The 13,979-nt window shown below is 39.2% G+C and overlaps 1 protein-coding gene across 2 annotated transcripts; it reads right to left on the bottom strand.

Moving 5' to 3' along the window:
* Positions 1–69: 69 nt before the first annotated feature.
* Positions 70–13,929, bottom strand: arsg (arylsulfatase G). Of its 2 annotated transcripts, none has more exons than XM_059324134.1 (11): positions 13,680–13,929; positions 10,610–10,849; positions 10,172–10,407; positions 7,714–7,828; positions 7,199–7,345; positions 4,077–4,291; positions 3,915–3,995; positions 3,691–3,799; positions 3,296–3,416; positions 3,104–3,194; positions 70–1,521 (listed from the first exon to the last, which is right to left on the bottom strand). In XM_059324134.1, the coding sequence occupies exons 2-11, from the start codon at positions 10,834–10,836 to the stop codon at positions 1,241–1,243; spliced, it is 1,623 nt and encodes a 540-aa protein (XP_059180117.1). In that variant the 5' UTR covers positions 10,837–10,849; positions 13,680–13,929; the 3' UTR covers positions 70–1,240. The 2 variants fall into 2 exon arrangements, with proteins under 2 accessions (XP_059180117.1, XP_059180116.1); XM_059324133.1 differs by having other exon boundaries at positions 13,637–13,928.
* Between the last annotated feature and the right edge of the window lie 50 nt (positions 13,930–13,979).

The following is a 13,979-nucleotide window of genomic DNA, read 5'->3' as shown; positions in this document are numbered from 1 at the left end:
TATATTTTTCAACTGGTAAAACTCTCTTCCCACATGTTGCACAAATGAAAAAAATATCAAGGAACTGAGAAAGATTATCCTGGGAAACCCTTTTGTTCCCCTCTTCTCAAGTCATAAACACAGGAGAGAAAACAATTAAGATAAGACCAGAGTTTTTTTCCTCATTTGCCTCTCTGAACTCTCATAGTAACATATCATGAGGGCATTTTTGCTAATGTGGCCTCAGGAATCTGGGAGCTTATCAATGGGCATTTAATGTAACACGCCTCAACAAAGAGGAGCAGTAGTTCACTTACGAAGGAAAAGATGCCGCAAGAGCGATTCACTATTTAAATCATGATACATGCAGTAGGTATTATATGACTTGCAGATGCAGCTGTCATACTAATTCTGGTAGTGATAGTTGAGCGGAGTCACAAATGTAACCTGATAATAAACAGTATGTGGAGGAGTCAACAGCTAACTGTGAAAAGCTTGATGTTGAAGCTGTAAACAAGAGTTACAGGTCCTTGAATTTCATCGATATCCTGAAGACCTTTTTATTTACTACATGATGCTGAATACAGTATGTTAACATGCATAGTCATTTTTACTTTGATGTATTAAATATTCTTTTGCAAAAATGTTTTAAGTATTACACATCAATGCATATTAAGAATTTTTACTGTGTGTATAATGTATATAACATTTATATATAGTACTGTTGTAATAAGTAACATGGTAATACCATTTGATTTGCCAAAAGGTGGCGCTGTTAGGACACCCTTACGCTACATTGAAGCTGTTCAATACTGGACATTTACACCAGAGACTCATTAAACTGAGAACTGATTCACCCTCTGCATGGTCTAGTTTAGATTTTTTCATGCATAATTTATCTTACTAATAAATAAATCTTATCAAATATCCAATAAAAATAGTTTTGGACATCAACAAACATTAATTAACAACTGACACTGTAACGGATTGATTCATAAATCGTAGTTTACTGCTGATTAATCTTATTTTTCTCCCAAATTATTAACCTCACAATATCAGCTGGCCAAAGTTCAACCTCCTGCATCTGTTTGTTCTCTGTTTGTTTGCACATCTCCTGCTGCATCTGGACGTTGAACCTCAAAAACACGCTCTACAAACAAACAGCCAAGCACATCTAAAGGAGATATTTGTCTCCACAACTGTTTGCTTCTCTCTCAGCCTATTGTGTGAGTGTTGTGTGTGTGTGTGGTTTCCCACCCCCTCAGCCCAGCGCATGGCAGCGGCAAACAGCCTGCCTAGGGTCACAGCAGGGCGCTGCTGATTGGTCCACTCTGTAGTCTGCTGTGGAGACTGTCTTGTCGGTGGCGATGTCCCATAATAACTCCTCCCTCCTGCGGGTGATCTTCTCTGATAGCGCCTGGTACTCAGGTGTCTTGAACTCCAGGGGTGTTTCCTCAGCCTCGTCACGCTCCAGATCAAATATCAACGGCGGGTCATGGAGCTGCTGCCCTCCTGTTGCACCACCACACGCCTCGGCTGCACCTGCAAAGAAACAAGGAGTTGTGTATTTTTTATAATACACACATTTTCTTTGATATGACACAGTTAAATACAACTCTGACAACAACTCTACAACAAACATGTAATGTTACAGTATATGTTAATTTCATTTTTGCCAGCAGTGTACTAAATGACTGATCCTTAGGTTACATGTAAGTTTATGAAAACAAAATTACAATCCCTAAATGTAACATGATGCACTATAAGAATTAAGATGCTAAAAAGTAGCTTTCTGAGTAAACAGGCCACTAAACTAGACTATGTTAACATAATGTACATATAATCCGCCATTGAGGCAGGTCATAACAAGCAGCACTGCAGACATAAGTTACACTGACTGTAATGCAGTTTGACAGGTTTTTTCACTCTGGACACATCTAACCTCTATATGACTCGTACCCAAGGGCAGACCTCTGGGCCTGATAAGTGAAGGCAATGCAGAAGTGTCCTAAACCTGCAGTCTTTCTAATGGCCAGCAGGGGGTAAATCCATGGGTTGCAAAGAGAAGTCTGATGGTATAGAAGTCTATGACTGTGTTTTCAGTTCATGAAAGTTAACTGTTACATAAACCTATACTGCCCTACAAAGCAAAAAGGCAGTAACTACGCAGTGTGCAGAACTGAGAAAAATGACTTTAAAGTTATCCTGTAATCCAGCCTAAGTAGTTGTAGGTAGATTGTTGGACATGTGGCTGTTTTGTTACTTTATATCAGCCTAGTATTTGTACAGATCAATCCTCATATTTAATTTTATATTTTACCCCTATTTTGCAGTTACTGTATTCTTGCTTTGTATTACTTACCAAAAAACGTGGCACCATACCAAGGAAAAAGGGAGTAGATTCTCCAAAAACTATTTTGCCACTACTTGGGCTCTGGGTCTGTTAGATACACTGTATTTGAAATAATTGGAACCATTTGTTTTCCTGAACATGGATATACCAAACCCAAACTAATTTGACCATTTTAGGTCAATATTTTCCACCCGGAAGCTGTTCTGGTGCTAAAACGGCTGCTTAAAGTCTCACATCGCTAAGCTGTACTTCACTAGGGCTTTTTGCAGTTACTGTACAAACGACTACAATTTTTCTCCAAACACACATTTAAGATAAGATGTTTTGTCACATAACAAAGGATGCCTTGAATGTCATGAAAATGATAATAACTAATTTTTGACCAAAAAATGCAGTTACTGCCTTTTTGCTTTGTAGGGCAGTATAAACATAGACCTAAAATCGTCTTGTTTAGTGTTTGGTTGTACTAAAAGACGATCTAAGGAGTTGGCTGATTCCCATGTAATATCCCAGTTAACGTGAATTTACGGATACACCTGCTAACCATTAAAATAAGCATTTGCTATGTGAACAGTACTTCGCCCCTCTGGATTGGTAACCTGTGTCGCCTCCCTGGCTCCACCCTCAAGTCCAAATATTGTCCCTTCTGGCTCCAAAAAGCTTAGATGGCAACAGCAAAAATGCCAAACTTGAGGTTTAAAAGCTGGAGATCACAAACCACCAGGTGACATCACGGCTAAGTCTACCTCTTTTATACTGCAATGCCCGTACCTGTTATGTAGAAAGCTTTGTGTTTCCCTGTTCGAACTGTTTGCAGATCACCAAACTTCCCCGCAGCACCACTGTTCGGATGGAAGAGAAACTACAAGGAAAAAGAGAAGAAATAATGTCTGAAACGAGACCCTATATACCGGGAAAATATTAATTTATACCAAATTTATATTAGTTAGTTGCACTTAGTACCTCATGACCTGTCTGTTCACCGTGCAGGAGGACATTTGTGGCATCAATGCCGTCATATCTTCGGTCTGAGGGCGGAGTTAACCCTGCCAGGGACAGAAGGGTTGGGAAGATGTCCATACCACTGGAGAGGGCATAAAGAGGAGAGGACTGTTCTGCATGTGTTCAATGATAAATTCTTTCTTGCATAAATGTAATAATTACATTTTTACACTGAACTTGGATTTGTGTTGATATGTAATATGGGTGGACAACAGGATTTTCTAGGATTTTTTTTTCTCTCATAATTTTTTCCATCAAGGTCAAGGAAAGTGGTTAGGAAAATTAATTTTCAAGTCATTTTTTCACTATTCCATCTAATGTGCTAATTTCAAGTAGTTTACTCTAAATAGGAGTACCTGAGCAGGGCGGAGCTGGTGGTGTTTGCAGGGATCCTCCCGGGCCAATAAGCCACAGTGGGCACCCTGTGACCTCCCTCCCAGGTGGTCCGTTTAGCTGAGCCCCCACCTAACACAGGCAAAAGATGATTTAGAATGTGAGGAGAGGAAATAAAATGTACACTATCAATCCCCTTCATACAGCATCCATGGAAGGGGTTTCATATTACTCTGCAGGTTTCTACCTCTGCTGGTCTGCCACTTTCCCATGAAAGGTCCTGCACTTCCTGCGTACTGGCACTTCTGTTCCCAAGGACCGTTATCACCTAAACACAACAGGCTGATCAGGGGTTTTTCACAATGACTATTAGACTGAGTGTGTGTAGGAGCAGACACAGCAGACGAACCAGTGAACCAGATGAGAGTGTTGTCTTTGTCTGTGTCATCAGAGGCGCTCTTTACCGCCCCCACCAGGCTGTCCATCTCTTGCAGGCTGGCAGCGTAAACTTCGCCATCAAGTCGGTGACGGGTGGTGGCAGAGGCATCTGGGCGGAGCTTAGGGGCCAGGGGAACATGCATGTGAGCCAACGCTATGTAGAGCAGATAGGGCTGTCCTCGCTCCCTGCAGAGACAAGTAACACAGTACTGTGTTAGACAACTTGTACTGACAAATTAGGGCTGGGCGATATATCGATATGAAAAATATATTGATATATTTTAAATGTGATATGGAATTAGACCATATCGCATATATATCGACAGAGTTCAAATTTGCACTGTGATCCTTGTTTGAGGCAAGCTGCTTTATATATAAATGCTGCCATTACTAGGGTTTGTCATATTTCGTTCTTTTGTAATGTCTGTTGTTCTTTTCTCATATTACCATATTTGGTAACGCTTTATAATAAGGTCCTTAATAACCATTAATTAACAAGTAATATGGCATTGTTCTTGCTTTAGATCCGGTAGTTGCAAAAAGCATAGTTAACTTATAGTTAACTTATAATAGATGAGCAATAAAGTATATTTTAATATCAATAAGCAAACAAAATAAGATTAATAAAGGCATGGCAAAGACATAATGGGTGGGTCATGGGTGTTTGTAATGCCATTATTAACACTTATATAAGCTTATAAACACACAATAATGTTAATAAGCATCTTGTAAGGACTTACAAGGGCCTTATTTCTTGTTAATTAATGGTTATTACAAGGACCTTAATATAAAGCGTTCCCATATATTTATTTCAGAAAAAGATATTTTATTTCTTAGGCTATTTTTATTTAAGATAAGTTTTTTTATTTAAATGTGCACTTTATGGAGCTTTGATTTAAAAAAAATGTTTTTTGTTATTGTTATTTTTGTGCAGCTAATAAAACTAACCATGACAAGATTTACTAGTTATAACCAGAGGTGGAAAAAGTATTCAGATTCCTTACTTCAGTATTTGCATTGATGCATTTATGAAAGCATCATTTTAATGTCGTAAAGACAGGGCTCATTTTAACTACTGTTTATGGTTATGAGGTTTAATTAAAAAAATAAAAAGTCTAATCACTTTTAATTCATAAAGGTTATTTTAATGTTAAATCTCGACGTGAAAAGTAACTAAAGCTGGCAGATAAAAGGAAAAAGTACAATATTTGCTTCTAAAATGTAGTGGAGTAGAAATATAAAGTTACATAAAATGGAAATACTGAAGTAAAGTAAAAGTATCACAAAATTGTACTTACGTACAGTACTTGAGTAAATGTACTTCAGTTCGTTCAAAACGATTCTGTGTGTCATTTATAGTGAATGGATGAGCACTCTGAAGCATGTTTCCTACTTAAAGCCCATGTTGCCATTTCATTTTTCTTCATAGGAATGTGGACTCTCCAGCTTTCTGACATGTCTGCAACACAGTATTAGTTGCTTAAAATGACTTCACTAAATGAACAGCCTGTACCTGTCTGGGCCTTGACAGCACATGACTGTCATTACTGCTGCACTGATTCACATGACCGTGTCCTATAGCATGTGGCCACAGACAGATAGACCAGGACGTGAAAGACTACATCCTCTCTTTCCAACCTGTAGAATATGACATTTAATATGTTGTCATGGCTCACAGTTCATGTCAAATGAAACGTCCCCATTTCTTTTGGTCCACCTGGGAACCAATGCTTCAGGTTCCATCCCAACTTATTTTTTGTAGAAATGCACACAGTTCGAAACTAGGTGCACGAACTGGACAGAACATGTTCCATGTTCCAAACTTTGGCTGCAACTGCCCAGACAATCTTCACTAAGGCTGTCAAAATAAAGTTTTAATTTTGATTAATTATTGACATGAATTAATGAAAAAAATAATGCATCAAAAATATTAAGGCAGATTTATCTTGTTCTATTACATCCCTTGATAGAAGTAGAATTGTGCACAATTTTTGCATCATATTTTTGATAATTTTGGCCATTAATGCATTTCAAAAGTTTTTGCATGTAAGGAGAATAAAGAGATGTTGACATTTAAAGTATAAAATGTCTATGGATTGATTGATTCACTCACTCGCTAAACAGCCCTAATGTTTACAATTGTAGTGTACAAGGTAATGGAGGATGAAACACTACTTCTTAGTCTTGACCTTAGGGGATACTTACCTAAACTTTTAAAGATGTTTTAGTTTTAAAATGACCAGGAAAACAGTGCAGTGGACTTTTTGAGAAACTTACCACAGTGTGTTATTTCCTTATTGACAAACACATTTCACTTCCTCAGCATCTTGTAAACCACATCACATTTGAGTTACATCCTCAAAATGCACAAAAGTAAAGTCTGCTCTCTGTGGAAAGACGGCCTGTTTGGCTCAAACACACAAGTTGCTTTCAGCGCTTAAATAAAAGCTGAGCTCCCTTCATTCACAGCCTGTTTGCACTGCAGCAGCAATACAAGCGACTCAAACAGTCACACAGTTCTGTTATTATGATTATCAGCTTCACCCTCTCCTTTTTTGCGTAAATCACTCTGTGTTGCATCTCTCTTGTATGAAAAGTGCTATACAAATAAAGTCTGATTGATTGATTGATTCATCTATTTATCTATATTATTTTTTTTAACTCTAAATTATTGCCACCTTGTGAATTACATGTACATATAGACACATACAGTGCAGGCCAAAAGTTTGGACACACCTTCTCATTCAATGCGTTTCCTTTATTTTCATGACTATTTACATTGTAGATTCATCAAAACTATTAATGAACACATGTGGAATTATGTACTTAACAAAAAAGTGTGAAATAACTGAAAACATGTCTTGTATTCTAGTAAGCAAAGGGTGGTTACTTTGACGAATCTAAAATACAAGACATGTTTTCAGTTATTTCACACTTTTTTGTTAAGTACATAATTCCATATGTGTTCATTCATAGTTTTGATGCCTTCAGTGAGAATCTACAATGTAAATAGTCATTGAATGAGAAGGTGTGTGTCCAAACTTTTGGCCTGTTCTGTATGTATGCTTGCACTTTAATGCAGCTGTATTGTACCTTGCATCGTGTATAATCCTGGTTGCAGCAGATTTGTATTGCTCTGTTAGTGTCCACAGGTCAAGCGGCTGCTCCACAATAGTGCTGTTTTCAATCAGAGGAAGGCCCACTTTGGAATAACAGCCTCCATGTACACTCCTCTTCAATCTAGACCGTGTAAACAACAGAGCAAAATGATGTTATAAATAGCAGGTAGGAGTGTTTTTGTGGCACTGAGACTAAAGTGGTTAGAATTAGTTAGGGAGGTGCAGTTAGGCAGGGTGTGACCTGATCAGGAACTATTTACCATACTATACATAGAGCTCTAGGTCTTGCTGAATAGGTTGGGCGGCAGAGCTTGTTTGGTAAGTCATGAGAAGAGTTTCACAAGTCCACTGATAACAACTGTATTGCACTCAGTCACATTATTTAAGAAACGCCTGGAGCTTCTGTGGTTCTTTGTACATGCAGAAACAAATATGCATTTGAACTTCTTGAACAAACAGTTTTGTTTAAGTACGATCACGAAGCCACACCTGATCACTTGAGGTCCAGTTGAGTCACAGGGAAGACACTGTGGCAAGTTATATCCAGGTATGTCAGTACAGCCCATATCATTACTGTAAGGAATACCTAGGTAGTAGTCAAAACCTGCCCAAGAGACAATAGACATGGTGCAGATATTTATAGATACAGCTTCCATCACTTGTTGTTATAAGGACATCAGCCCAGCCGACAAAGCCACATTATGTTTGAACATGAGCCATATACTAAAACACTCATATGCAAACACACATTTACACATTGTACACACTTTATAATATGACCCACATCTTACAGGGTAACTATCTTACTGTATAAGTTCTCCTTACTTATACTTACAGTATTGGTTATTCCTCCTTTCCTATCACAAAACCCCCATAGGTAGAGTATTTCCAAAATACTGACAGAATAAATAAATCCTCCTTTACTCTAAATTACCCCATAAGTACCCTGTACTTACAGAATACTTGCAGTATACATAATTTCACCTTTCTTTTTTTAATATTATTTATTTGGCATTTTTGCTTTATTAGATAGTGACAGATAGAAAGGGGGAGACAGAGGGGAGGACATGCAGCAAAGGGACCTCAGGCCGGATTCAAACCCGGGTCCGCTGCAGGAAGGACTCAGCCTTAATGGTACGCGCTCTACCAGTGTGAGCCACCGGGACGCCCCTAATTTCACCTTTCTTCTTAAAAAACCTGTTTGTAAAAATTATTTTTAAACACTTTCTTCAATATATGCCAACAAGTACCAAATATTCACCAAGTATTTCCAGTGGAAATAATTTGCCCCTTTTCTCTAAAATACCCCATATGTACCCCGTACTTACAAAATACTTACAGTATAAGCAGTTTGTCCTTCGCTCTTACACAGTACTTGTTGTGTAACTTAGCTATAAGTAAAGGGTCTGTATTATAAAGTGTTACTGAAATATTCATTAAACAATCATAAAGGAATGTTTTGTTAATCCAATGAAGAAATTGAGTGTGAAAGCTTCTTCTTGACTTTGACAAGAATAGTTTAGCAAAATGATCGTATGGCACACTTACTAGTAAACTCATCTCAGAAATATCACACACATCATAACACATTCATTTTTTATTACATTGGTCTGGTTCAAAATGATCTCTCCATAAAAGACTTGGGCTTCATGCCATCCAGCTGAAATCCCTCCTGCAATGGCCCCACTGTGACCACTCATCACATAAGGTTATGCCCAGATGTGATCCCACTCAAATAACCAGGGATCAAACCCTAGTCCCCGCATTGGTGTGCATGTGCTTTTTCCTCTGTACCAACTGTACATTAACATCGCTGTACATGAACCTGGAAACATATTGCATTAAAACTTGGTCAGCCCATGGATGCTCCAATGACTAAAAAATGCTCTGATATGTATCACATGTTGGACAAGCTTGCAAATGTCATATGATTTAAAGGCTGAGGGAGTTTGAGGTGAAGTGAAGAAAGAAATTAGTGGAGTAATGCAGTGGCTGATGGGAAAGTGGTAATGGGGGCTGTAGGTGAAAGGTCAAGAGCAAGTGTGTCGTCTCAGAGACACAGCTGCACTGAGTTGAGTCCTGTGTAGTCTGTTCCCTGCAGAGAAGCCAAGGGGTTCGCTCACACACTTGATGGGGCTGGAATGGCCTCAGAAGACTGACTGAAGCCATAACACTGAACAGGAACAGTCTGTGTTAGCTCATATGTCATTGTTTTATTTGGCATACATAATGTTTTTGCATTTTTATATTATATTTTTATGTTAAATGAATGTCTGTATGTTGCATTGTGTCTCTTTATCATAACCTTATAATCTCTGTTCTGATTTACATCTCACCAATTTAGGCAAGGTAGGGTGTTTTCTGCGACATCGGAAGTATGTAAGCTTTTTACCGGACCGCTAAAGATTTCAGGCTTACCCTTAGAGAAGCGAGCTCCCTTCAGACAACCAACCCGAGACTTTCACTGGTGACCGTCTCCTGTTGTTGGAAGTCATGCCCCAAAATTGCTTTTGAATCATAACCCTTTGAAAGTTCTTTTCAACTAACCTTGAAGAACTGGTTTTGGTGTTTAAAACAGCAATAGTGAGGTGAAATTAGTAAAAGTTTTTTTTAAAGAAATCATACAAACTTGTTCATGAGAATAAATTGAGTTGTTGCTTCTTTGCATTGAAAGGGGTTGGTTGAGGTGGTTGCAGCATTTCATCAGAAGGCCTACTGGGTAAGAGATTTTTTGGGCCTAGTCCAACTGGTAAGAGGCCCTGGGAAAGACTCAAAACATAAATTATATTTTTTGTGGCCTGGGAACACCTCAAGTTAGCTCAGCTGTGGCATTGTGCTTTAGGCTGAAAAGACTAAGGGTAAAAAAGTACACCGTTCTACCTGCCTGGCCACTACCTGTTGGGTCTAGTTGGGGTTTGGGTATGTCAAATGTCAAGCTCCTGCTTACCTCTGTTAGTTGGACCATATGGTCCATTGTGGCCAAGATGCCATTTTCCAATCATGGCGGTGTAATATCCTGCCTTCTGTAGGAGCTGGGGCATGGTGACTTCAGACAGAGGCAGACCGGCCACAGAGTCCACAGCAAAGTTATGAGTCACCCCGTTTCTCAGCCCGTAGCGGCCCGTCAGGATGGCAGCGCGGGACGGGGAGCAGGTAGAGGCAGGAGAATGGAAGTCTGTTAATCTGGACAAAGTAAGGCCATTATTATTATTTTATAAATTACACTTTACTTTTTTGGCACTTGGAAGTGACTATGATATCAAAGAGTTTTGGTGACAAGATCTACACTAGACTTTATCAATATGACAGAAAATCAAGATAAAAGCAAAGAACACATTGATATACAGTGGTTTGCGCGCATTAAATTAATTAGTACTTTTTCTACCTTTGTCCTTGCTCAGCCATCAGGTTGAGGTAAGGCGTGTTGTTTGCCTTCTCTTCAGGCTGGTTAGCATCCAGGTCACCCCAGCCTATATCATCTGCCAGTATGATGATGAAATTGGGCTTCTTACTGGGTTTATTAACACTGTCTCCATGTTGGGACGCCGTGTGGAGCAGCAGACCACACATCAGCATGCCACACAGGACAAACAGGGTGAAAGTCTCCGCCATTTTGGGTCAAAATCTGCAAAGGGTTACAGTGAATTCATTAAAACATCAGCTGGTATGCAAAGTATGACACGAAGAAGTTGCATGATGTATGAAAATTAGGAAGTGAAAAGGGCGTTTGGACAAGTGAAACACCATTTTTAGCTGAACGACTACATTATTTCCCTTATCCAACTGGTTCTACTTCTACAACATGAATACGGAAAATGATGACAAAATATGTTATTTTGTCTCTGTGTGTCTGTGAACCAGGTGACTGTAATATCTGATTAGGAGATTAGTCATTGTTCCTGCTTTACTCATTTTCTCCATCTAACCGATATTATTGTGGGCATGTAAACAAAGTGACTATGATAAAATCTGCTTCATGCATCTACCCAATATGCCTTTGATCATACCAGTATATCAACCTATTCCAGATATTCCTGTTATGCGGCAGACAAGTCATAACTCCAGGACACAGAAAAAAAAATCACACGACATGACCGAAACAAGTGTGGATAGCTTGAGTGCAGTCAAAAAAAGCAACTGTGCTTTAAATTTAACAGCAGATTCTCAACCACTTCCTCAAGTCTAAGGTGCTTAGGTCAGCACTTATGTTTGAGGAAAAAAAATCTATATTTTACAAGTGTTACTTTAAGAGGTACTAATATAAGTCATATTAGTTCATGTCAGTTAAGAAGAGTCAGACAGCGGTGGATAATCTAGGTATGGGGAGGTTTTGGGTGATTTTGAGAGTGAATAATGGCAGAATAGAGCAGAGGCTCTCAATTTTTTTCTTTCGAGCAGTCCCGGGGCCATGTCTGGTGTGTGGCCCAAGACTCCGAAGGAAATAGAACACCAGGACCCTCAGTGGGCACAGCACGAACTCACCACTAGACCCCTGGGCGCTGAGCTGGAACTAACCACCTGACAGATTCCTCACTGCTGAAAGCGTAAGGACCCCCAGGGGTCCCTGGATACATACAACATGCTTAAAACTAGATAAACCTGTCCTCATACGTAAACAAAACAGTCACCTTTTTCAAAAACCTGGTTAGTGCTGTGAAACAGTTGCTGTTTCGTCAACAAAACTATGTTGCAAAGGATTAGGGTTTGGGTTATAAAAATATATTTTATAAAGTGAAATAAATGCATGTAACTGCTGGAAGTGAGATAGCGAGGAAGTTAATGTAACTATTGATAGTAAAGTAGTAACGGTGACATAAAAATCTGACAAACTACTGATGCAAATATGGGTCGCTGCTGACAAATGACACATGGGTCGCATTTTGTGGGAGAACAGTTTAAAAATTTAAAAACTCTTTTATTGTTAGAAAGGTGAAAGAATAACACAGGCGACATGTGCTAAATATTAGACATGTCTTATACAACGTATTTGAGCTTTTAAGGGTGCTTTCACAACCCAAAGTTTAGTCCGTTTCAATTGAACTCCGGTGTGGTTAAATTCTTGTTACTGTTTGTTTGGTCACCTGTGAACGCTCCAATTGTACTCTATCAAAACAACCGGTTTGACACCACTTGCAAGTGTATACGCCCCTCCCAATTTTTTTTTTGGTCCGCTTACGTTTAAGCACTGTGACGGGACTAAATACAAAATGAACCAAAAATATCAATTTCACTCGGATTCGGACTATTAAAACAGATTTGGGTTGTGAAAGCTCCCTAATAATGAGACAATTTTTAGATTAGGATGCTATCTATGAACTAACACAGATTAAAGTTTTAAATATTACTATGAAGCATAAACATAAACAGGTGCATCTCAATAAATTAGAATATCATAGAAAAGCTTGTAATGTCAGCAATTCAATTCAAAAAGTGGAAATAACACATTATATAGATCCATTACACAGAATGAAGCATTTCATCAATCAAATCAAATCAAATCAAATCAAAATCAAAAATCAAATCAAAACTCAGTTTGTTAGCTCTGGAAGAAGCTAATGTCTTAATTTATTTAATTTATTCTAATTATAATGATTATGGCTTACATTTAATGAAGACATAATAGTCAGTGTCTCAAAAAAAATTGAATATCACAAAAGAACAATTTCAAAAAGTATATTTAATATGGAAATGTTGGTCTCTGAAAAGTACACCCATCTATGTGCACTCAATACTTGGTTGGGGATATTTGACTTGAACTACTGCAAATTAACTTTTCCATGATATTCTTATGTATTGAGATATGTAGTTAATAGTAAATTAACCCTTTCATGGGTCCTCTGACAAAGTGCCACTGAACCCTGGGGGTCCCCAGACCACACTTTGAGAATAATTGGAGTCTCACACACAACAATGAACTCAAACCCTTTCCTACACAACTCTACCCCCACAGTTACAGGAGGCGGTGGGGAATACGGACATGGGGAGAGAACTGGCTGTAACCAGATCTGTCTCAGCCTGTCAGGGAGGGGGGTGCCCATGAATGCGAGCCTGTATCAGACAGCATATTCATACCGCACACTGCATGGTTTGTACGCGAGTGTGAATGTGTTCGTCCACGTGTGCGAGTTTGTGGACATGTGCACGTGAGAATGTGTAGGAAAGTGTAGCATTTAATTGATGCTGCGCGCGACACAAGTGGGATAACAGGCGGAATAGTAGGATACCGTACTTCCGTCTGAAAGTAGCGACACACAGGTGAGACCGACTATCGTTACTTGACTACTTTAATTCAAGTTGTTTAATTAGAAACGACGATGTTCGCTTCGGTAAAAACATAGTCTGTGTGAAGACATAGACCCAGCACGTCTTAAATTAAATATATGGCTCAAACAGGTGACGTACAAGTACTTACAAAGTGTGTGTTAGCAGCTAATAAAGTCACATTGTCCACTGACCACATGAGCCGCCGCCGAACTGGGAGCGTTGCGTCAGCCGAGTACGACTTAAAGGCTCTAGTCTGTGAGCGCGGACCTTATGGTGGCACCTCCTCCCACCATGTTCATTAAAAAAAAGATAATAAAGTGACCGGTAAAAACCCCGAGTACGCTGAAGCGCCATGGTAACCGAGTGGTTACAGTGAGTGCATCACATTCTACCACGCGGGTTCGGCTCCGGCCGGGGAGCCTTTGTTGTGTGTCCTTCCTCTCTCCCCGGTTTAAGTCTAGTCGGTCAGATAAAGGCACAAATCGTCACCC

This window comes from Centropristis striata, chromosome 21 (assembly GCF_030273125.1).
Source record: "Centropristis striata isolate RG_2023a ecotype Rhode Island chromosome 21, C.striata_1.0, whole genome shotgun sequence".
In the NCBI taxonomy this organism is placed as follows: domain Eukaryota; kingdom Metazoa; phylum Chordata; class Actinopteri; order Perciformes; family Serranidae; genus Centropristis; species Centropristis striata.
The sequence above is the reverse complement of the archived record's forward strand: the minus strand, read 5'-3'. Positions and strand labels throughout refer to the sequence as shown.